This window comes from Carya illinoinensis, chromosome 5 (assembly GCF_018687715.1).
Source record: "Carya illinoinensis cultivar Pawnee chromosome 5, C.illinoinensisPawnee_v1, whole genome shotgun sequence".
In the NCBI taxonomy this organism is placed as follows: domain Eukaryota; kingdom Viridiplantae; phylum Streptophyta; class Magnoliopsida; order Fagales; family Juglandaceae; genus Carya; species Carya illinoinensis.
The window spans coordinates 33825498-33852730 of NC_056756.1; the positions used below are offsets into that span (position 1 = coordinate 33825498).

At 33.1% G+C, this 27233-nt stretch overlaps 1 protein-coding gene across 1 annotated transcript; it reads right to left on the reverse strand.

Moving 5' to 3' along the window:
- Positions 1-10843: 10843 nt before the first annotated feature.
- LOC122309094 (receptor protein kinase TMK1-like) lies at positions 10844-15710 on the reverse strand. The gene is made up of 2 exons (XM_043122455.1): positions 13231-15710; positions 10844-11668 (listed from the first exon to the last, which is right to left on the reverse strand). The coding sequence occupies exons 1-2, from the start codon at positions 15500-15502 to the stop codon at positions 11157-11159; spliced, it is 2784 nt and encodes a 927-aa protein (XP_042978389.1). The 5' UTR covers positions 15503-15710; the 3' UTR covers positions 10844-11156.
- Positions 15711-27233: the final 11523 nt, after the last annotated feature.

Consider the following 27233-nt stretch of genomic DNA (forward strand, 5'->3'; position numbering starts at 1 on the left):
TCATATAAAAAGTTTAGAACTTATATAAACAATAATTAAATTCAATATTATACTAGTATGTATTACTTATTATAAAATAATATATTTATACTATAATATAAATAAATTAATAGTTTAGTATATGTAAACATCATATTATTACTAACATAGATAATCCATAAAATTGAAAAACCTGGACCGGACTGAAATCGGAAGTTCTAATTTCAATGGTAAATCGTTCCGGTATGATTATTAAATTTTCAAAACCGATTTATACCGATTCGATTATAAAAAATGTACAAAACTGAATTGAACCATACCGATTACATCTCTAAAGAATACATGAAAAGAAAATTTCTAATCATCATCTTCACACACTACACTCTACACATTTTTTAATTTTTCCTTTTACCAAATGTGTGGTATATGCATGATGAGTAGAATAATTCAATTAGTTTAAAAGGACTAAAATAAAAAAATAAAAATAAGTGTAGTGTGTGATATATGGAGACGATGAGTAGCAAAGCTGGACTTCTTCATTAGTATTATTCTTCATGAGGGTGCAAAATGAGGGAGCATATTAACATTATTCTTATATGAGTATATATGATCAAATGTGTAACAATGTATTTACAAAAAGAATATTTATATATATTATAATTTATTTTAGAAAAATTACATATATACATATATACATAATATGTATATATACATAATACATATACATATATACATATATATATATATATATATATATCAAAAGTAAGTTTATATTAATAACTTAATATTAATATTTATATTTAAGATTAACATTTTATCTTGATTTAATTTTATAGTATAAGATTTAAATTTATATGTTATATCAAATGTTATATTAAAAATTATAAGATTAATTTTATGTTATAAGATTAATAAAATTGAATAATAAAATTAGAATTTCATGTTATATTAATTAGCAATTTAGTATATAATATAATACAAAAAGTTATATTTAATATAAAAAATTATAAATATATATACTATTCCGATTCGATTTAAATTGATTTTTAAAATATGAATACGGGTACCGCACCGATTTAGAACCGGTTTTGGTTCTTAAAACCGGCAATACACCAAATCGCCTATAAATCGAACCCAATCCATCGATTCAATCTGGTATAACCGGCTCTTCGGTTTTATTTTACACCTCTAGTATTCTTAGATATTTTCAAATATTTCATTTCCAAAAATTATTAAAAGTAAAATACCTTTTAATTGTTAAACTACAATTTTTCTAAACTTCTAAAAAAAAATAAAAAAATCAATATATCTTTTTCAAATTTTAAAACAAAATAGCCTTAAAAAATTATATTCAAATAACATTTTAACTTTATAATATTTTTATTCAGTTTTTTTTTTCTCTCATTTCTCAAAACTTAATAAATATCTTAAAGCAAATAATTTCATTACTATTTAAAAATAATTTTATTACTATTTACAAATATAATTATATTTTAAATATCAAAATGCAACCTTATGGCTTTAACCTGTTAATAGAATATCTTGCCAACTAATAAATAGGACACGTTTGGACTAAAAAAAACTCAAAACATGTCAGACTTAGAACTTTTCATCTAATCTCGTAATAAGTTTTTAACAAGAATATAAAAAAGTATAGTATTTTCAAAAAATTATTAAAAAAATAAGAAAAAATTAAGGAAAGAAAAAAGTGAACAATATAATAAATATATATCAAATAATATACACAGCAGCCTCACACTTTTTCACACTATTGAAAAATGTAAATTTACTATTTTACCTCTTCTATTTTATACTGGTGTGTTGGGTGTGGGGCTGCTGTGTAGCAATGCTTTATATATATATATATATATTATGGGGATCTTCGTTAGGATTAGCTTTTCTCCTCCTAGAAAAAAAGGGTGGGTATTAACCTTACCACCAGGAGGAAGCGACTCCTCCAAACCCCACTCTGCCATTGCCACCCCTAGGAATATAATGCCAGATGACTTGCAACTATTGTGATTAAATCTAGATGTTGTTATGTGGTCGTGGAATATGAATGTGAGAGCCAACCTTCCCCCAACACCCCACAACTGAGCAGTGTGGGCTTGGAGGGAAAAGTCCCCCCTTCACCATGGGTGGGTGGCCTGACGACTCTACTGTGAGATAGTTTAGTTACAAAAGAGTTATATAAAAATAAAATTATAAAATGACGGTTTAGTATATTTTTGAAATTACGGTGAAAAATATTGATTTTAGCTTAAAATTTATAGCTCAGAATTTAATGTAAAAAATTTTACTATTAAAAAATTATTTAATGTTTGGAATTCAAATGTCTAAAGTACTTTTAAATATATTATATTTGTTTAGAAACAAATTAAAAAGTACTTTTTGAAAGAGAAATGACATAAAAGGGCATATCTTTGATAGAAATCAAATATTATAATCAAATAATAAAGAAAATAGTCAAATAGAATTTTTAGCAATTATAATGAAAAGAAAAATCTCTTTAACGATGCATAAGTAAAAAAGCAATACAATTACGTTTAATATTTATTGCATTTTCACTGGATATCTCTTAATATTGTTGCATGCTTGAGTAATCTTCTAGTTCTGCTTCTTCATCCTCCATGGTTCTAGGAGGTATATAATCCTTGTCATCATCGTATGACTTGAACTCAATATCATTCAACGCATGATTTCTAATAAAATTATAAATAGTCATAAAAGCCACAACAATTTTAACTTGCTTATCATAAAGAAAATTTGGCATATGATCTAATATCTTATATTTCTTTGTCCAACCTCCAAATGTTCTCTCAATAGCTCATCTTCAAGGATTTTTTTTTTTGGAACATCCTTAAATTCCCTATCAATGGAACTGATAATGTCGGCCGCCATTCATGAACCAACCATTAATACACTATTAATATTGAAATTTTTCTTGTGCCATTCTATTCTTAAACCCATGACTTAACGTAATCAAGAAAATTCCTATCATTTATTCAATAGTTATGTTTTGAGTACTAGTTAAGTTATATCTTTCATTTTTGTTTTTTTTTTTTTATGGAAAATGCTTCACTGCATATATTCATAAACGAAGTTACAAACTGTGACTTAACAAACTGGAGAACCAGACTGTAAGCCAACTAACGCAACTGCTCAGGAGTTCCCCGTCAACAAATTTCTTTGTGACGGACATTGTCTAAACTTCTATACCTCCTCTCTTGATAGCAGTCAAGAGAAAAGGCTCTCTGTTAAAACAGAGATAAACGACCTCTCTTCCGACGAAGAGAGGTACACCCACGCTCCATCCTCCTCCTTCTCCCAAGGAGGAGGAGTACAACTACACCCTCTCCTCCCAAGGAGGAAGAGTACCAACACTTACCTTTCTTCAAAAGAGGAGTAGGACAAACACCCACCTTCCTTTAAAAATGAGTGGGACACTAGATAAATTTTTATTTATAAAAGCTAAAACAGAACAAAAAAAAATAAAAAACAAATACAGAACCACAAAAGGGCAAGAAAAGGCTGTGCAAACAGAGAGCCCAGCCCAAGCCAATGACCCAAGCCCAAGCCAATGACCTAGCTCAAGCCCGGCCCAAGCCCAACCCGTTACAAAAGGAGGCGCCTAAGGATCGGGCTAGGGTTTCATTACTACAACCCGCCGCCCCTTCTTCCCTCTCTGTTATTGTGTAGCATGAGCTGCTGCTGCTGACCACCACCACAAGGCACGGGAAGACCCACGATGCCTAGATAAACCCATCAAAACCGTCGACCAGAACCAGATAGAGAAAACCAGCAGCCTCATCGTTATACGAAACCCATCACTCTGTTACGAAACAGAGTATCAAGCCTCTTGCCGTCGAGCCACCCTGCTGTATCCTTGCCTCTCCATAGTCCATCGTCGTCAGCCTTGCGTCAACAAGAAAGGGTAGCTAGCTTCTCACCCGTCCAAATCCACCTATCTATTACGCCCTCTCCGTACGTCTCCTCTGCAAAATGCCATCTCACAGGGTTGCTCGAGGCCTTTATCGGATAACCTCGCTTCAGGATGGCACTGTAAAAGGGCCAAGAGCTATCTGTTGATGACATATATTATGATGATCATTTAGAATCTTCATAACAAACTTACGACCTATATGCGGGGAGGTCCTACAAGGTTTCTTTAAAATATACGTTGTGTAATATTTAGAAATCACCATTAATTGTAATGTTATCATACAGTCAATATCATTTTCTTTTTCTTATTCTTTGCCATTATCGACATCACTTGTGTAATCTTTAGTATTGTAACTATTATGAAAGATAAAAATATGAAAATAATAATTATAATAAAGACGCAATGCTTAAAAACAAGCATAAATAAAAAAAATAAAATGTTGTAAAAAAATTCACCAAATAATATAATAAAAAAAAATTAAGTCTCAACAACTTCTAAAATAGTTCATTACAAAGTATTTGGAAAAGAAAATAATAACAAATCCCCAAAATAAGATCATGATAATAGTCATTATTGATTTTATTTATTTTTCCTTCATTTAATAAAATCAATCTAAAATGTTGGGTCCTTTAGAATAATAAATATTTCTCTATGTGATTTTGTAAAGAGTACGTCACTTGCATCTCTAAAAAACTCATAGTTATTTTCTATCTCAGTTAACTCTCGTACAACAGCCATAACCTCATCAATGCTACAACCAAGTTTATCGGAGGATGATGTTATAATCCCACTACAAGAGAATTGGTTTTTTGAGACAAAAAATTTTGTCTCAAAAAATTCGAATTTCGACCCTAGAAGTTTTTGGAGATGAAAAATTTTTGTCTCTATTTTGTCTCAGAAAGTTCGTCTCAGAAACTTTTCGGAGACAAAAATTAATTTTCGTCTCCAAAAAGTACTTTTAGGGATGAAATTGGGTGGAACCAGTCGAAACCGTTTGAACAGAAATTTTTTTTTTAGATAAAAAAATGTTGTCTCAGAATCAAGTTTGAATGAAAAAATTTCTGTTCGAACAACATGAAATGTTAATTCGAACAAATAACCATACTAAGGCTGTTCGAACCAACACATTTTAACTGACTTTTGTTCGAACGAAAATATTAACTGTTTGAACAGACAATCTATTACGGAAATCTTTTGTTCGAATGGAGTTTTGAAAAATAACATTATTTGAATGAGTATTTAATTGTTCGAACGAACGCATGGATTGTATTTCTCGATACGTTCGAATGAGTTTTTTTTTTTGTTCGAATGGATATGTTTTTGTTCGAATATATACATAAATGATAATTTACCATTCGAACGGGTTATTTGAAGTTCGAACGGTATTGATCAAACAAAATAAAATTCAATTAAAAAGAACATATTAATACAAATTGTAATCTATATACATCAATTGTTCAAATGTTTACAAACATCATAAATAAAGACAATTAAAAAAATTAAATGAATTATGATTGTGGTGGTAGTGGTGGCATAGGGTTTTGGGACATCATTGACTAGAATTGTTCAAACATTTTTTGGTTATTTAATTATAGCATATTTTCTAATCTTGCCTCTAAATCCGTTGCTTGATCTAATCGGGTCAGCAACTCTTTTTCCTTCGACCTCAATCATTCTATCTCAAGTGCAGCTTCCTCTAACCTCTTAGTCTTGTCATCATTCGATTTGACTTTAGAAAAGGATGACGATGTTGAGGATGGCTTCATACAACTTCTTAATCCCCTCAAATATCCAGAACGTGATCCAAGAACTTGAGAAAAGATTTGAGCATCGTTGACAGATGATTCATAAGATGGATCCGTAGCAGTGTCTTTAAGAGATATCATCATGTCCTATAAAAAGAAAAATATTAAAATTAGTATAGGTAACAAAAATATATTTAGACAATAAAATTAATAAACTTAAACTTACAAAAATATATTTACCCACTTTCTTTACTTTCTCTATGCAGACATCTCTCGTAATGCCTCTAACTCGGTGCTGGTTTACAACAGCTATATATACAAAAATTAAAACATATATTTTAATTAAATTATTTTATTTAAAAGATATACATTGATAAAATACCTTATTCTGTTTTTGGTGATGTTGGCCCACTATTGTTGGCAAGTGAATCACACGGGGAGTTAGTAAGTGGTGGGGATGACTCACGTGTTCTTTTGCGTTTATGAGACATATCTGTTTGAAATTATAATAAATGTATAAAATGGAGTATTAATCTATTTAATTAGAATACTTAAATATTTTTAATTATACATTATAATTCTTTAATTAAATATTGTATAAGTATATTCCATCATGTTAATCATCTTAATTAGAGTGCTTAAATATTTTTAAATATTTAATTATAATTTTTTTAATTAATTATTTTTTAATTATATTTTAACTAATTAATATATTTAATTAGAGTGCATAAATATTTTCAATAATTCATTATAATTATTTAATTAAATATTTTATAAGAGTATTTAGAGTATTAATCTATTTAATAAGAGCACTTAAATATTTTCAAATATTTAATTATAATTTTTTAATTAATTATTTTATAATTATATTTTAACTAATTAATATATTTAATTCGAGTACTTAAATATTTTCAATAATTCATTATAATTACTTAATTAAATATTTTATAAGAATATTTAGAGTATTAATCTATTTAATTAGAGTACTTAAATATTTTTACTAATACATTATAATTCTTTAATTAAATAATGTATAATTAGATTTTAAGTATTAATCTATTTAATTACAGTACTTAAATATTTACAATTATACATTATAATTGCATTTTATAATTACATGATAAATATCTACGTAATTGGTACTGTTCGAACAAGCATTCAAACTGTTCGAATGGAATTTGGTCTAGTTAGATTCCGTTCGAACGGATAAAATTCAATTCGAACGGTATTCAGAGTGTTCAAATGGGACCAAGTCAGAAACCATTCACGAAATAGAACAAAAAACTGAACCACAAAACACAATTTTCACATACACTACAGCATATTTCAATATAATATATTGAAAACTATATGATTATCCCTAAATATGATTATTAAATAACTTAGAAAATTATAAAAACTTACCTCTAATTTTTACAATCTAATAAAAATATCAATTCACAATACCTATATATGCATAAAACACATTAAATTGTTGTTCTATCCCAACAAATAAATGCAACAAATATCAAGATATATTTGTAAACAAAAATCGGAATGAAAAATAACAAAAAAAAAACATATTACCTCTTGTCCTTGTCTTTTCTTTTTTAAGAATCTCTTCTCTCTCACTTCTTTTAAGCTCTCTCTCTCCACAACACTCTCTCAAAGCCTCTGTCACGCTCTCTCACTCTCTCAAACTTCAATCCGAGTGAAAATGAAGTGAAATGATCGGATTAATAATATGTGAATTTACGTTCGAACGGATTTTTTATCAGTTCGAACTCGAAAATTCAAAAAATCGCCAATTTTTCCATAATATTTTCCCGTTCGAACTAATAATATAAGCGTTCGAACAAAAAATAGAATATTCTCCAGCATATACCGATAATTTGGCGCGAATTTTTCCTCCAAACAAAAAAAATTCGTTCGAACATACTTTATCTCTATTCAAACTCTTTTATATTTGTTCGAACGGATAATTATAGAAATATATAAATATACACATAAGATTTTCAATATTATTATTAGTATATGTAAAAATTATATACACTATATAATACTAAGTGTCACTAATAACATAATACTAAGTTTCTTACCAATCTATAATATTAAGTATTACTAATAGTATAATATTTTATTTAGTATCACTAATAGTGTTATACTTAGTATTATACTAATTAGTATCACTATAAGTATAATACTAAGTATCACTAATAATATCATACTAAGTGATATTATAGTATAGATAGCATAAATATATGAAAAGTAATAGTACTATAATACTTTATAGTATATTCTAAGTACTTGATTTATTACTAATATACAAACTAAATATATTAGATATATGTATTTTATACTTATATTTAATACAATGTTTTACTATATACTTAGTATATTACTTTATAATGCAATGCTTTACACAATACTATTTTATACTCATCTAATGCATAATATATATACTATTATATATATACTAGTTACTTACAATATATATATAAGTAACTAATTAAATACTCTATACTATATAATATAGATATCTAATATATATTATATATATACTAGTCCATAAATATTTTATTAGTACTAATATTAGTATTATATACTAGTATTAGTAATATAAAACGTATTGTTTTACCTCTTGTACTTATATATATTTTATATGAATTATTATATAATTCATTCGAACTTATACCCTTTCCGTTTGAACTTATACCATTTTCGTTCGAACGAAATTATGTTATATTTGCTGCGATACAGTTTCTTCTCCGATCCCATTTTGTTGTTTTGGGGCCAAATGACACAAAAGTAATCGGTAGAAATGATGAGACTTTACTCCTAAATCATTTCTACCGATTAAAATCTTGGATTATGGTGAAAAACTAATTTGTAGATTCGGGACTGAGTTGACTCAGTCATGTCTGTTTGACTCAGTGCCGTTCGAATGAGCCTAAATTCCATTCGAATGAAATTCAAGGTCATTCCAATGAAATTTATTGTCATTCAAATGGAATTTATTGTCATTTGAATGGAATAAAAGTTCATTTGAATGACTTTAAATTCCACTCGAATGGACTTTAACGTCATTCGAATGAAATTTTCGGCCATTCGAATGAAATTCAAGGTCATTCCAATGGAATTTATTGTCATTCAAATGGAATTTATTGTCATTCGAATGGAATAAAAGTTCATTCGAATGACTTTAAATTCCACTCGAATGGACTTTAACGTCATTCGAATGAAATTTTCGGCCATTCAAATTGAATTTTAGTCATTCAAACTAAAGATGATATTTGACATCCCTTATTGTTATTTATATTGAGAGACTTCATTTAGCCCATCATGAAAAAGTTTAAGAACCTAGAATGACGCTTACATACCTTACAGGAGGATTTTGATTTACTTAATAAATATATATTGTTAGTTATTATTTTACTTTTTTTATATTGTATAGAACGTTTAACTCTTTTTGGGATGTAATTAATGTATGGTTTTTATTTTTAGTATTTGCTAGCCTCTTTATTGTTAATTATATTTTCTTCTCATTATATTTAATGTTCACGATAATTGAAAAAATGACACTATCTTTAAAGTAATATTTATTTAACTAAAATATTTTTAAATTAATTACATAAAATTAATTTTTGAATTCGTAAATATTTTAATTCATTGTAAATCATAATATATAATATATAGACATTTTTATTTACTTTGAAAATGATAAAAAATTAATATAAAAAATATGTATTATTACAATTTTAACAATATATCTTTTCAATTAAATAATACTATTCGAACAAGATAATATTCATTCGAACCAATTATTTTGCATTCGAATAGATTAATTATCTATTCGAATTAAATTTTATTAGTTCGAACAGTTTAGATTTTTGGAGATGATCTAATTCGTCTCAGAATCTTCGGTTCGAACTAATATGTGTTAGTTCGAACGGATTTATAAAGTTTTCCACGTTTTGAGACGAAATTTAAATTTCATCTCTGAAAAGTATTTTTAGGGACAAAATTTATTTCGTCCCTAACAAATTTCGTCCCTAAAAATTAAATTTCTTGTAGTGTCCGCTTTTCAAGTACATCACAAAGACGTGTGAAATGTTGAACAAATATTTGAACTCATTTTTTCCTTTTCCTATCTTGGACTGTAGGACTAATCTGTTTATTTTCTTTCGTCTAAGTGTCTAAATTAGCCTGAATATCATAGGTTTGTCATCCGAGTCATTAATCTCCTTTACCTCTAACAATACATCGTTATCCTGATCGAATCTTATTGTATCTTCAAAATCCAATTCAAAGGATGGGGCCCAAGCTCCATCACCAGTGGTAGTTATATCCCTAAACATTATATTCAACTTGGAAATATGAGCCAAACTTGCATTCCAAAATTTAGCTGCTTATAGAATTTCCTATATATGGATACAATGTAATTAGTAATGGTAAATATTAACTGATTATATAGAAGAAAATAAATAGGTGAAAATATAATACCTGTAACTTTTTTGCCCACCACTCATTTTTAGTGTCAATTGTCTTCTTCACCAGATCCACATCAGAGGCCAGTTTCATTTTCTACCAATTTCGTCCAAATGTTCCAATTCTTTTTTAAACTATCTCACTTGTTCTTAAGTTGTTTATAGCAAAATTCTCTACCAATTTTCTCGCTAAACTTATTAACCACATTTTTCCAACGTACCTTATTAAAATGGGTTCCTGGACAGTTATCGGCATAAATCTCATTAATACATATGTCTAGATAATCCTCTAACATTTTATCTATCCAAATTAATCTCGTTGTCTAACTATCTTGTATTTGTGTAGCCGCAACAACATGGTTTTGATTTTTGATTTCTATTAGACATGTTTATTATATATACTGAAAAGTACAAAATGAAGCAAGTTTACAGATTTCATACCAGAGAATTAGAATTAGAATCGGAGCAGGTGGTCGACTAGAGTCAGAATTGCGTAGGAATTCAAAGAAACTCTTACTTGAAACTCTTAAATTCAAAGAAAGAGAATCTTCTTTTGCCACGTCTAGAGCATATATTCGTCAATCTGCATGTGTAGAACTTGTAAAATACCATAACAGTGAAAGCCGTTCAAAACTCAAGGGCATGGGAAGAAAGAAGCATCGGCATCACCACCTAGCAAGGCATGCAGAAAGAGGACAAACCTCACAAAATAATAAGGGAGCTGCTAGAGCCCGAGGAAATCCACCGATTATTACTGATGACTGTAAAGCATTTTTTAATGTAATCTTTCTAAAAATAAATATAAAAAAATAAAAAACACAATACTAAAATATAAACAAACACAAATCTTGAAAAACAAAAGAGACGCTTTCTAGGTAGAAAGTGTCGGTGGCCTAAGCATTTTCTAAATAATAATAATAATAATAACAACAATAAAAAAATAATTAGGGAGCAAAGGAAGAAGGAATAGACAAGATAAACCACATGATTTTATGAAGAAAAATCAAACTTCATTTGGAAGCTTCAGCGTCCATCTACCGATGTAAATGACTTTGCAAACCCTGATGGCCGAGTTGGAATACTAGTTTGGCTACTGTCTCCACTAGGAAGGAGTGGTAAAGAAGTTCCCTCCAATGCCTGCCACTTCTTCAGTGCTTGCGGCAATGGCAAATCAAGGTCGATACCATACATATCCTCAGCATCTGGTTCTGCTGGTTTCCAGAGCTCAACAAGAGATGAGAGCACGTTCACTGTATGACTCATGTCGGGTCTCTGGTAGGACTCTCTCGCAGTGCAATGACCAGCCAACTCCGCAACAATGCCAATACTGGCAACAGCTTCCTCGTCAAGTTCAATTGTTGGGTCGATGGCCTTCTGAAATGTATCCTTGCTAAGGTGCATTCTTCGGAACCACGTGACAAGGTGCAAGCTTTCCTCAGGCTGTGAATCGTCGAGTGCTTTTCTACCGGTGATCAGCTCCATTAGAATCACTCCAAAGCTATACACATCCGCCTTGGTAGTCACCCTTCCCGTTGCTGCCACATTTGACCATGAATTTTAATGTCATACTATAAAGATAATTGACCGGTGGAAATCATGGAACAGCTTACTCATCCTACCAGAAGAGTTTCCATGGACTTAAGACTGTTCATCCAGTCCAGTTGGGTCGGGTATGAAATCCGAGTTTCGGTTTATATAAATAAATATTAGATTTTCTTTTATTTTACATGCCTTTAGTTAAAAAGAATAATTCTTTGTTTCTAACTTTATTTATTTTTTACATAAATTTTAGTTTTTATTTTAATATATTTGTATTATTATAGATAATAGTCAATGCATTAGCATTATGGTTTTCAACATGACTTTTTGAAATATATATATATATATATAGGCTTTTATATAAAAAAAATTATGCTTTTCAATTTTTTCTTGAAAAAATTATAATAAAATATAGGTTTTTAGATTAAAAAAAATGTTAAAAAAAATTATGCTTTTCAACATTTTTTTATTGAAAATAATTTAATAACATATAGGTTTTAGTAATTAAAAAAAAAAAAACAACGGGTACAACCAAGACCAGGATTTCCAGGTTTCAAAAACCCATTTCATCCGAGCTTTAACCTAGATCATAACCTAGACTAACCTATGCCGAGTATCGGCCCTGGTTTGATACCGGGTGTGGAGCCCGGTATATACCGGGTGAACGGTCCTACATGGACTGTGGTGGACAAAGCTCATTTTGTTTGGTTAACATCACATCTATCAAATCAAATTTCTAGAACCACCTAAAAGTTTTTTAAGGTAATGCCTGAAAATAGTTGAAGAAAATAATAACTAATCTTTTAGAATGGAAGTGTGACATGAAGGATACATAAAATGATGGACCACAATATCAATAAAATAAGTAAATGACTGAAATGTCTAGAGAGAGAAAAAGGGAAAAAAAAAGGAAAAGAGAGAGAAAGGGCAGGACGTGTAGAGAGCTGACTAGTTCTCATACACCAAATTCGTATACTAACCTGAGGTACATAAATAAAACAGCGTCCTCACCTACTAAACAATGGACACTAAACACGTTACAAATAAAATAGAGGAATCATAATCAGTGTTATCGAGTAATCAAAGTAAATGCACCAAAATGTACTACACGGCAAGCCGTATAGTCCAATGCAGGAGGCTGGGAAACCATAATGTTTAATCTCTCCAGTTTTGAGGGGCGTAAGTATGATCTGATCAAGTTTGAAGTCGGTGTTTTCACAAGTCACTATACATGTTAACGTTAGCTCCATCAACCATCGTTATGTTATTTCATTCAGATCCGTCTACCTAGAAGGAGACCCTACAATGTTGTAAAGTAACTAACAACGTATCCTCACAGAACATGTACTGAAACAGACAAGCTCTTTCTGCATATATCTTCTAACCCACTTTGTGATATCCCATAGCTTTGCCATCTGACCGTTGCTTATAACTAAATTGCATATCTAGTTGAATTGGTTATTCAAGGACAATGAACAATAGAGTTTTCCGAGAATACTGATGGGTATGACACATTTGAGTACTTGTAATCTGAACTCGAGAAAATTTAGAATGTTACCTGCATACTCCGGTGCGAGATACCCAAAAGTTCCAGCCAGTCTAGTTTCGACAGAGAATTTTCCTTCCGGAGCAAGTCGAACCAGTCCAAAGTCCGACACTTTTGCCCGCATATCATCTCCGAGAAGAATGTTGGACGGTTTAAGATCCCTGTGAATAAAGCTTTGATGGGCTAAACCATGTAGATATTCAACGCCCCTGGCAACATCCAAGGCAATGCACAGCCTTCTTGTCCACTCAAGCGGTTTCAACCTTGCCTCTCTCCATTTAAATAGATGCTTACTAAGAGTTCCCTGAGGCATGTATTCGTAAACAAGAAGTCTCTCGTTTCCATCTAAGCAATACCCAAGGAGTGCAACTAAATGTCGGTGCCGAACCTTCGTAAGAACAGCAATCTCAGACATAAACTCGGTCTGTCCCTTTTCACCCACAGCCCCCGATTCCATTCTCTTCACTGCAATCTTCGTCCCGTCGTGCAATTCCCCTTTGTAAACGGTTCCAAAACCCCCCCAACCCAATATATTTTCCCTGCTGAAATTGTTAGTCACATTCTTCAAAACTTTAATGGAAATGACCATACTACCGGCCTCTACAAAGTGAATGTCACCAGGAACAGGTCCATTTCTTCTGGGACTGAAAGCATCATTTGCACCGCCATTAACATTACCTCCTGCAACTGTAATCTTCACAGCATCCTGGTCCCCAGAATGTCGCGGATGTACTACTACGGTATGTGGTCTTCGTACTTTTCCTGAACCCTTTTGTTTTCGACTTAAAAGGCAGAAACCCACAACTACAACTAATAGCAATCCGCCAACAGAGCCAACCACGGCACCCACAATTGTTCCAACCTTGCTTCCATCACGTCCACCATCTGCATTAGGAGAGACAGGTGGCGAAGGTTCAACACTTTCCTTTCCGATATCAGGGTTCCCATTCGTAATCACAAGCACATCTATAAAAGGTGGTACATCACCACGGAGATTATTGTTTGAGACATCCAGTAACTCAAGATTAGGCAATTTCGAAAGCTCAGAGGGAATGGTACCGGTCAGATTATTATCAGAGAGAACCAATCTTAGCATCGACGTAAGAAGAGAGAACTTGGGAGAAATCGTTCCCGATAAACCCATATTCTGAAAGTTAACATACTCAATGGCAAACTCGCCAGTGCATGTAATCCCTTTCCATTTATTACAAGGATCATTTCCTCTCCAACCCTCCGCCAAAGTTTTCGGGTAACCGAACGCTTCCACAACCGATAGCAAATCATTAACACGCCCATCACAAGTACCGCCGGGATTTTCCGTGCAAAATCTATTGCTGTCTGGCCTCATATCCAAATCCACATTCACGCCAAACTTAGGCCGAGGCCCTTGAAGCAAATTATTCGTCAAAGTCACAGTTTTCAGGTTCGGAAGATTTACAAATGACGCCGGTACAATACCCGTTAATTGGTTATCCCTAAAACTGACATCCTGCAACGTTTTTACCATAGAGAAGTCCGGTATCGGACCCGTAAACTGGTTCCCATGTAACCTAACCGAAGTCAAGGATGCCATATCGGCCAATACAGCAATTGTACCATTAAGCTTATTGTTACCCTGCTGCCCATTCAACCAAAGGGTCTGAATTCTGGAACGTGCAAAGGTCCGAGGCAGTTCACCTTCGAGTTTATTCATAGTCAATTTCAACTCCCCCAAACTTACCATAGTACCGAAAACGTCAGGAATTTTACCAGTGAGATTGGCGCTGCTGGCTGAGAAAGTCTTGAGCGAGGTTGCTGACACAATGCTTTCAGGGATTGTCCACGGAGAGAAGGGGTTGTCGCCGATGGTTAAAGATTGCAACGTCGTCATGCCGGTGAAGAAATCTGTGGGGAAGGAAGTGAAGCGGTTGCTGTGGGCTATGATTATCAGAATGGAGCCATGGCCAGCAAAGCTTGGGAATGGGCCGGTGAACTGGTTTTGCTGGACCTCGAGCTGGCTCAAGGCGGGAAGATCTCTGAGCTCCATGGGGAGCGTACCCTGGAGGTTCATCCCCTTGATTTGGATCACCTGGACCTGTTTAGATCTGTCGCACTTAACGTTCTTCCACGTACACGGGTCCGGCCCGGACCAACCGAGAGAATCGGAGTTGGTGATGCCCTGTTTGAGAAGTTCCATCACAGCCGCGTCGTCAGAGTGAACGGGAAGAGAAAAGGAGAGGAGAAGGCAGAGAAGAAGAGGAATGAAAAGGGTGGAAAAGGGTGGACATGGATGTTCGGCTTCCATTTTTTTTCTCGGGAAAATGGGGAGTTGTCTGTGGGGTATCTAGGTAGGGTTTATGCAGGCATTGCCGGAAAACAAAGGCGACATCGGAGTTATAAGGGAAGGATGACAGAATAATGAAAGCGTATTCTAAAGCCTGACAGAGAGATGAATAGGAATTGGAAGTGGATGCGGCGAAGACAGAGGAAAGGTGAACTAAAAAAGGCATGGATTTCTAACGCCCCTTTGGACGTGAAAATGTCTTATTTATCTCATTTTATCGTTAAAAATTTTTAAAATTTTTATATTATATATAATAAATAATTTTACATTAATAATACTATTAAAAATTATATTTTAATAATATTTTATTTAATTTTATATTTTTATTTCAAATTATTTCATCTTCTTTCACTATTCTAGTGTTACTATTTATTCCCCAAATAAAAACGGTAGAGATGTTTGTCGTCGAACTGGAGCCGTAGGTGGATTTGGTTGCCAAGCGAGGTTGTGAAATGGACGGTGGAGATGGGCATTTTTGGGAGGGAAAAGCTGGCAAGAAGGTTTGTGGGGGCCCTGCAAACTAATTACCAGCCTTTTTCGTCAGAGTGGGTAACGGATTTTATGAAAGATTTTATCTCCTTGCTGTCACCCACACGGACCCACGATTCTCTATTTTTCTTCGGGACGGTGCCTGTGGCACCGTTGGTGGCTACACCTGAAAGTCATAGGTAAAAAAAAAAAATTTACATTTTTATATTTTTTAATTATTTTTTAATATTCTTAAATATTTTAAAAAAATATAAAAAATTCTTAATAATATTAAAAAAAATTCTTAATCATTAAAAAAAAGAAAAAAAAAAAAGAGAGCAATAAGCTCTAGCGGAATTCTCAGCATTTTCCTTTTCTTCGCCCAATGATTAAGCAGTGCTACATCCACCGCACGAGACACATGCCAAGAAGAAAAAAAAGTTTTTATTTTTTTAATTCATTTTTTTATATTCTTAATTTTTTTTTAAATATACAATATTATTAAAAAACACTTCTTTAATTACTGTAAATAAAAATGAAAATTTGGGACCCATATCTCGGTATGCCTAACATTTTTTATTTTTTAAAATATATCATCAAAATAATTTTTTTCTATTTCACATATTGAATTTTACAATATATTATATATTAGCTTATCATTTAAATATTATATATTTTAATATTTTTTTATTTATTTAAAATATTTTCTCTAACTATCAATAATATCCTTATATCTTTTAATATTTGCAATATCTCTCCATATATAATTTCATATGTTTCTATTTGAAATCAAACTAAACTTGGCATTGATTCAAAATATAACAAAAAAATTAAGAATAATAAAATTACATCTTATTTTAAATTACTTATAAAAAAAACATAGAAAAGTTTGAGAAACCCAATTCCATTTTTCAATACACTTTGGTGGATTCTCTAGCACAAATACAAATAGATAAGCAAATATGATCATGGCCAATGCCACACGGGAGCTGAAACAAAATTAGGATAAAGGTAAAAAATTCAAGAAGGGAGAAATAATTAAAAATATTTTACATGTATGAACAGTAGTCTATATATGTAGTGAGATTATTGTAGCTACTTGAAAAATAAAGATAATTTACAATATCAACCGGATCTTTATTTTAATCAACATTCTTCATATTTTAAAGAAAGCTATATTTTAAAGGATTCATAGGGAGTGCTGTAAGAGTATCCACGTTCCCTTTCTTCTTCTTCTTCTTCTTTTTTTTTTTTTTTTTTTTTGAAATTCTGAATGGGATATTTGAAGAATAAAATGAGATAAAAATTTTATAAATAGTAATAAGATAATTTAAGTTAAGTATTTATTAGAAATTGAATAAAAAACAAGGGTGTTCAACGGTTTCAGACTTGGTACCGGATATACCTGGCTTGGAATTCGGGTTTCAAATCCGAGTTGGGTTCCAGCTCAGGTATACCTGGGTTATAACTTATGACCTGGGTCGAATCTTGGATGAATCCAGATTTTTAAAACCTGGAAATCTGCTATCTGGACTTTTCTTTTTCTTTTTTCTTTTTTTTGTTAACAAAAACATATATTTTATTAATTTTTTGTAAGAAACATTGGTAATCTTGAAAAGTATAATATTTAAAAAAAATCTAAAAGCCTATATTTCAAAAAATCATGTTAACAAACATAATTCTAATGCAGTGAACATTGTCCATAATAATAGAAATGTATCAAAATGAAAAACTAAATTATATATAAAAAATAACTAAATGCATGCAAAAGAAAATATATACAATATTCATCATGTAAAATGCATGCAACCCACAATGAAATTCACTATATATTATATTATGTTATATTTATACATTAAATTATAAAACAAACAAATTACAAAATTACAATTATATTAATTATACAATTTGTTGCTTATTATGGTCATATTTTGTATTTATACGTTAAATTATAAAACACAAAAATTACAAAATTACAATTATATTAATTATATAATCAGATGCTTACTAGGGCCATATTTTATCACCAACTTGTCCACATCAATAAGAGAATCCATGGGATCTCGATTTATGGGCATCAAGAACCTCCAAACTAAGATCTGATGCTTCAATGAATCTTCACCAACTCCTTGTAAAAGGTCCTGTACATTAATAACCAAAGAAAGTTATATTAGAAACAAAGGGCATATAAGCTTGAGTATTGAGTATTTAGAAAAGTTTTGTGATTGGGATAAGAATATAAATGTGTCATTCATTTAGGTTTTTAAACCTCTCTTTGACCAAAAAAAAAAAAAAAACTAGAAACATCATACATATGCTCGGTTTGATGGTTTATTGATGATTTAGTTTTAATCCATGCATAAATGTTGGGATGAATCCATAAGAACTGAATCTAAGTTATAAACATTTTCTTAAGGACCATATTCATGGTTGTCACGTGATGGAATTTGAGTACACAGCATCCATAGAGGTTATAGACTTCACGAGATCAAAAATAGCCCACAGTGATGAATGCAATGGGTTGGATGATTTTGACATAGTTTTGAATTGATTCTTACAATTCTAAGGGCAGATATAGATTTAGAATAGAGAAAATTTGAGGTTTGTGAAATTTGGTGAATTTTGGGGTCAAATTACAATTAGTGAAAATTTAAGGCCTTAGTGTCAATTTTTTTGAAAATTGTAGGGGAAATTTTGTAATTATTGATTATTGTACGTAGCTTTTTGATTATGAACATCTTTCAAGTTATGCAATTCCTAATTTAGAATACCTCTATTTATAGCTGCAACAATTTCCTAACATCTGGAAAGTTTGCAATTTAGCTTCTAACTTACTCTTAATTAATTTATTTATATTTTATGTATAAATGCTACATTCATTATATAAATATCATTTTGGATATCAAATATCATGTTATATGATATATTGAGCATTTGATTACTTGCTTACATGACGTGTAAATTTTCACTATTTTAGTATATTATATGAAATTGTCATTTTTATATAAAGCATACTTTACAAGCACTTGTCACGAAAAATATTTTCAAACATAGTGTGAAAAAGAAATTTTGGTACGACCTCAAAAGCTAGGATGATGAATTATTCTAGTGGAACTCTTTTGTCCACTCTGGAGTGAATAAGAATGGAGTAGAAACCCCTGAGTTGACAAAGAACCGTCAACGGGCTTCGAATAGATTATTTTTAAAAAAATATCAGAACGAAGCCATTTATGGTACCTAACGTTTGTGGGTGCATACATTATAATGCTATGTTATGATGTTATGTTATGCTATCAATGCATTAAGAAAGAGTTTATAGACAACATAGTTTCAACATGAGTTGTATTACAGTTATCAGCAGATACTCACAATGCTTAATGGAAAGCTGTGATAATACCATACGTTACGTTATTGTTAATGATAGCTTTAATAATGATAAAAAGTTGTGTTTTTGATAAGATGAAGTAAGAATTAAAAAAAAAAGAATGTTCTTTGCAAGAAAATGTGTAGCAAAGTTTTTTCTAAAAATGTTAAAGAATTTGGATGGATGACAAATACTAGTTTTCGGCATAGCATGCATCTCATGTTTATAATTTATCATGCATATTTTATCTTCCTGCAAGTTGGTTGTTTAACTTACTGAAATTTCAAATAAATCTCACCATTGTGGACCCACTATCATTTCCCTTATAATTGTAGAAGTTGTATTAGGACCAACATTTGACAAGAAAGATGAACCATTGGCTTCAGATGGTTAAGGAGGAGCTTGATCTAGAGAGGAGGCTGAATTTGATTTTAACTTTTGTAGAAATGGCTCTATATACTATAGAATAGATGAGAGAGTTAGTCTAATTATGTAGATTCTGTTTTATGGAGACTCTATTACCCTTATTTCTACTGTGATTGTTGCATACTGCTAATTGCATACTAGGATGCACTGCATGTTAACTGTCATGAACAAGAATATGTAACCTTATGTTGTATGTCTCGAAGCTCCAAGTCTTCATCCCATTTCGAGTGGAGGTTGGGGGCCTCAACATACATGATGGAATTCAGTCACATGTGCAACCATGAAGTTATAGGCTTGAAATCACATATGGTCATAATGCATGCCACGGTTGGATGAGATTAGCATAGTTTCTGTTTCATTATTGTAATTCTAAAATCATATAAGGATTTAAAATATGTAAAATATGATGTTTGTGAGATTTGATGAAACTTGGGGTCAAAATGAAAATAGTGAAAGTTTAGAGCATACATGACAATTTCAGAAAAATATGTAAACCCCACCTAAAAAGTCCATTAGGATATGACCTTAGCACCCATGATCCTTATTAGCATGGGATTGTGATTTTTATTTTGGAGTTATTTTTTTTAGCATGAGAATTGCACTTTGGGTTTAGTTATAATTATTTGAAGAGTTCTAGTATTTTATTTTCAAGAATAACTGCCAAGAGGCCAATAGTGATATTACACTTGGCATTTTTAATGGGCTAAGCAAAAATGGCTAGGTATGGATGGGTTTAGAGGTAAGCCCAAGAGTGTTTAATTAAGGGCCCTCAACCATTAAGGATGTAATGAGTTAGGAAGAGGTGCCATAAGCCTATACCCATTTGAGATTTATAAGGTTTTATACCCTTTTTTGAAGAACCTTAGAAATTAATCCCAATATATAGTAGGCATGTAGCCTTTGGGCCTAGCTTAGTGAAAGTGAAGGGCTTTGGCCTAACCTAATAAAGACTTATTATTTGGACCCAAACCTAGTAGGCCTTTGAGACCATAGATAAGCCCTCAAATCTGGACATAAGGTCCATTCAATAACTCACACCAAAGCCCACACGCAAGGCTTACATAAATGGCCCAACAAGCCCAACTCATAAGGCCCAAAAGCCTTGTCTTTCATTTTTATCCTTCTAAATGAAGTCACATACACAATACCATTAGTTTTCCTCAAGCTCAAGGTGTACCACATGTTCCTAGGGTTCCCACCCAACCATGATTAAGCTTCTAACTTGAGTTAAGAAGCACTAATCATCTCACATATGATTAGTAACCTCAAACCATGATTTTTGCATAATTTTTCTTTAAAATATTTTCTTCACATTTATCATCTGTAATTTTTGGTTTTTATTATTAAATTGCATTGATCCTAGACTAACTTAGAAGTTTAGGCTTGACCCAACACGTGTCAATAGGAGTAAAGTCGTGTCAATGTCCAAATCACCACCAATCGGCACCCTTGGTGCATCACCATGCACCACTTCATCAAATCAGCCCCAAAACCCATGCCTCTTCTGCAAATTTTTAAAGAATTTATACAATTTCAACCCTCATTATGTCACCTAAAAACTGACCTAGGTGAAGGCCAAAACAATTCCACATGCCAAGAAAAAAGTTCAAACTGCATAGAAACCTGAAAGCTTGATTAGCCGAATTACACCTTCATCTTTGAAGATTTTTCTACACCAAATCAACCACTCCCCAAGCCACCACCCATGTCCCTTAACCACCTGAAAAATTCACTGAATGTTGGTAATAATACCCTCAAACCAAACCAAGAGAATATGAAAAGAAGTGATAAAAAAATTGGATTGCATGGGGAAAAACCACACGGTGACCTCTAGCATGATTTCATCTTGAAATCTTTTGAGTTCTGTTTTATATTATGAATCAAGGCAGCCCCTGCACCTATAGACACACTCTTACAACTGACCTTGGAAAAATCATGAAGATGTAGGGTACTATTTACCTGCATAAGTGATTATACAAGCTTAATCTTGCACCTCCACACTTCAGCGCCAACTTCAACCAATCCCAAGCCCCTTCTTCATCCAAACCCACACTTCTCACCCTCCATGAAGTCCTATAAATACCTCCCTCACCACCTCCCTTCCTCACACCACTTCTCAAAGCCTTCTCGAGTTCTTGAGAGCCTTTCTCCTCTGAGTGTGCAAATAGAGTGAAACTGAGTGAGTTTGAGAGAGTTCTTGAAGAGAGGTTGTGTTGGGAGCTCAAGGGCCATGATTCTTGCAAGTAATCTTTCCATAACCTTTGTTTAGTATTAGCATAGCATGTTAGGCTTTAATTTATGGCATGGGAATAAACTTTTAATTGAGTTTAATTGAGGATTACCATACTAAGTGCAAATCGGGTCAATTTGGAAGTATTGAATGAATAAATTGCTTTGGATTGAATTTTTAGCCATGGCATGTCTCAATATGATTTTATATGATTCACTAATGTCTTGTGATAATTTTTGAAGGTTTAAATTTGTAGTTGAAAGCATAACATAATAGGTTATAAATTCATATCTAGTGTTGACCATCCTGCATGTTTCAGTTTCACTAGATTTAAGTTTAATTCATGAAGTTTTGATTAATTTTTCTAGGATTGACTAATGAGCATTTAGAAAAGCCTTGCTTAATTTTTCTAGGATTGACTAATGAGCATTTAGAAAAGCCTTGCGATTAATTCACACCCACCTTCTTGACCCCAGCTTTGTTTTCAAGCTCCATGATGTTTTCTTAACTAATAATACCATTTATTGTAAACCTTATTATTATCAAGAAGATATTAATTGATTTGTTTAGTGTTACGGTGCTTGTTTAGCAAGCAAATTAATTGCTTTGTTAACTTATAACACATTAATTTGTTAATAAAAACATTATATATATATATATTAAGGATTCTTTGAGTCTGTTCTAATAAATAATGTTCATGTGTATGGCACCCTCAATCTTTGCTTGTGCTTTGGCGGGTAACACTTCTAGCACATTGTGAAAGTAGGTGTGTGCAAACATGCAATATACTAGTGTGCAGTTAATTCGTAGTAGGAAAATAAAAGGACAATCATGAATTCTAACAATACTAGAATTTAATGCTACATTACCAAAGCAAATATCCATAAACAACTGGCGTTTCAATCCCCGGCATCTAAATATCATTGTCATCTAAATTAAATTAACCAACCAACAAAACTTAAACGACAAGGGGCAAAAGGTCCCCAAATTTTCACTCCTCAGGTGGAGTCAAATCTCCATGCTCATAACCATCCTTTACATCAAAGTCTATGGTTCCATAGAGCGGAACTACAATTGGGAATACCATAGTGAGATTTCATAAAATCACAGTAAGTGAGACCAAAACTAGCACCCAGAATACAAGCATGTGGAAAAGTATGGAGTTATGCAAAAATGAGAAATTATAACATTTATAAATTTATATTGTCACAGGTACATTCCCAAATTTCACTCAAAATAGTACACATTCAAAAATCATATTTTTGTTACTGAAAACAACCATTTTATTAAAGTATGCACTATGGTCTCCTACTAATGGCCATCTGCACACTCTGACTCATTTCTTCATACCACGGGTAACGACTGTGAGTGAAATCTTATAACGAGTGCTACCTATCTTCACGCATGGCATGCACGTGACTAGGCATCCTCTAGGGTCCATTAGCAGAGAGGCAACGAAATTGAGTTGAGAGCATTGCTGTCTCATTCAAGCCCATTATTTCCCAACGACAATCTAGGGGAGTCACCCTATTTTACGCACTCTTGAGTTATTAGAGGAGCTACACCGAGATAATATCCCATCTCGAGTTCGGGTCGTGATACGCACCACCCACAAAATAATCATTTGACACTAAAATCACCACTTTTTCATATTTCAGCATACAATCAGAGCACAATTACTAAAACTTTAACATCACTGAAACTTTAACATCATGTAATAGATATAATGCAGATATACAACAAGTAATTAGTGATTGACATGGCATAACATCAATTAATAATAAAAACAAAATACAAAATTTCAGAGCAATCCAATACTTAATACCAAAACAACTATAATTTAATCTCAATGCTTCACAAGGTCCTTGGCAACATTGTGGCACCCTCAACCCCCATGTGTGATTTAGTAGGAGTCATGACAATAGAGTGATGGCCACTCGAGTTAGGCACCCCAACATCGAGTGCAAGTGTGTAGGGACATACAATATGTGTACAGTTATAAACATACCGAAAAATGCTAATAAGGCAATCCAAAAACTAAGTACTAGAAAATTTAAAAACAACCCAACAAAGAAGTCTTTCATAAGCTTATTACAGTCATCCATCTAAATAAAATAAAATAAGAGTCCAATCAACTACCATGGAGACCCCAGGTTATCACTCCTCGGGTAGGGTCGGTCCTCCATGCTCATATCTGTCCTCTACATCAAAACCCATGGTTCTGTAAAATGGAATTGCATGTGGGAACACCACAATGAGATTTTGTAATTTCAAAGAGTAAATCCACAAATCAACCACCAAAAAATACAAACAATGGAAACAAACAACCACACGCACACAAAGAGCATAAAAAGATATTTCAAAATTTACTTTTCTTTTCACTTTACCAGAAAAATTTAAGGATGACCCAGTCACACCAAAATCTCATTTTATATACAGAAAATATTCATTTTGTTACGGTATGAACCCTTGTCTCCCCTAGGGACCATTTACACACTCTGGTTCCCTTCGTCACACCATGGGTAATGACCGTGCGTATGATTTCATAACGGGCGATGCCCAGCTCTGTGTCCAACATGTATCTTACCAAGCATCTTCTAGCCTCCGCTAACGGAGACGCCACAAAGTCAATATGAGAGTGTTACTATCTCATCCAAGCCCGTTGTCACTTGATGACAACTTAGAGGACGTCACTAAATTTTACATGCTCCTAAGTGACCAGAAGAGCTCCACCGAAATAATATCTCATCTCGGCTTGTTGTCTTGGTACGTACACACCCACAAAACCTCATTAGCCTTTTGACAATTAAAAAATACAGATCTGTGAATAGATAGTTATTGGATGACATGGCAATAAATACATCAACCAATGACAGAACAACATAGATTCACAAATCACAACTACACGTGAATCCCAACCCTTCACCTGGCGCTTAGCCAACAATTCCATCACCAACTGCAGCATTATATCCCAACACTCCATAGGGCCCCCTGCCACTTTTCATTCATAACCAAACTGTAACAAAATTCAGATAATAACTTATTCCACATTAGTATTTTAAGGGTCAATTCGAGAATTTACTTACAATGCATAAGGTTAATTTGGGATGATCAAGCATGCCGAGTTAAAGTATCCCTCTTGGATTGAGAGAAAATCGTGAGTGTGCAAGTGCACAGGTCACTATGCAGATGGGGAAAATGGTTAGTCAAATTTACATGTGGCCTAAAAATAATGTACAAGGTAAGTGGCAAACGGGCTTATTGTTGTGGCATTTAGAGGGGCAGAGCATGGTGGGAGCAGTGGTGGTGCACGGTGACGGGGGTGGATCTAGACATATTAAAGGGGATCTACAACTAGGAAAAATCAAAGGGTGGCAAATCTTATGTGATAGACGGTGGAGGAGGTAATTTTTGACAGTGGAGGGCGGCAGAGCAATACCTAAAGTGAGCCTTAGCTCAAAAGTTGGATGAAATCAAAGGAGGAGGAGGTCGGGAATCGGAAGGAGAAGGCAAGGGGCTGGTCGAACGGCCACTAGAAGGAGGGAGAGGAAGGTGATGAGACAATACTTGAGAGGATGAGGCAATGAGACACTTGTGACAAACCTCATTGTTAGCGCCAATTGGGAACACTAGGTTGTGTGTAGGCCATAAACGAGGGGCTCATGGTGTCTAGACGCTCGTGTGTGTGTGTGTGATAGGTGTGACCAACGGTCCTCACACTTCTTCCTTTTCATCATTACATCATGCATGGGTGACACTTGGCAATTTCTTCTTGAATCCAAAAATCCAACTCTAGTGTGATGTGACTTGCCTTTTGGCTTTCCTCTAGGCGCCACTTCCCCATGTACCTCATCATTCTCTTATTCTAGAAGCTCTCTAGACTAGTGACAAGTGTCAAAAAGTATTTTTCAACAAACGAAGTCCTCTGCATGAGTGACAAGTGGCAAAAAGTAGGTGAGAAGCCTTGGGTAGGCGTGTGGAGCTTCTTAGGTCAACAAACCCTAAAATCTCTCACCCCCCTTTCTCCATGTCACGTCTAGGTTCATTGCTCCTAATGTGGGTCACAAGTGTATGACAAGTGGCACTAAGTGATGGGTTAGGCATGTGCCCTAAAGTTCTCTAAGGTTTCTAAACCCTAAATCCATGTTAAGGCCGAAATGCATGGGCCTCCCTTGTGGGCTTAGATGCCTAATGCATCAAGTCAAAATTTCTAAGTGTGTTCCACCATCTTGCATAGCCCAACCATGCATAATCTAATAACGAAACATGTGAAGAATGGGTTAATACAGGACCTGGCTATGGATCCTTAGTTGTAGGCCTCCCTCAAACTTCTAGGGCTGCATCTTTTCTATAGCTATCTAATATAGGGTGAACCTTCCCAATTCCATGAAGCGAGCCGGGTATTGCTCCACGGTCTAATTGCCTTAGACTAAGTTGGTGAACTCCTAGGCCTTTTATTTTTTAGTAGATTTAGGGAAGAACCTACCATCAAATTCTTCTTTGAATCTCTCCCATGTGAGAGCGGCAATATTACCAAGCTCCCTGAGCAGGTGCCTCTTAGTGTCCAACCATATGCTGGCCTCCCCTTGGAGCAGGTTTCCAGCATACTAGACCTTGTGTTCCTCCGTGCGTCCACTTATATCAAAGGTTCTCTTCAGGTTGATGAACCACTTGTTAGCTACATCCCTTCCATGTCCATACTATTTGGGACCTTGGGTACATATATATAAGGGATTTTTCAAGCGAATAGCTAGGGGTCTAAGGAGTTTGGTCCAGATTAGAAAAACCGACCAGATCAAACCATTCAATCCAGACTAGACTGAACTCCAAATGGGTCGATCTCAGTCCCATAAATTGGGGACCAAAAAAATTCAGTCCGATCTCGGGTCTATAAGTTTTGGACTGGACCGAACTCTTATATATTTAAAAATATTTTTAATAATTTAATATATTATTTTTATATAGTAATTATATAAGTTAATGATGTAATTTTCATCTTATTTATTATCACTGACTATATAAAATAATTTTTTTAATGAATTAGTTACATAATCCACATTAATAATTCACTTAGCTTTAATTTAGTAATTTAAATAAATTTTTTTATTAATTTATTTGAAAATAAATAAATAAATAATAATTGGGCCGAACCGAACAGACCAACTAGATTGGACTAGACCGATAGACCAAACCGATAGCTATAA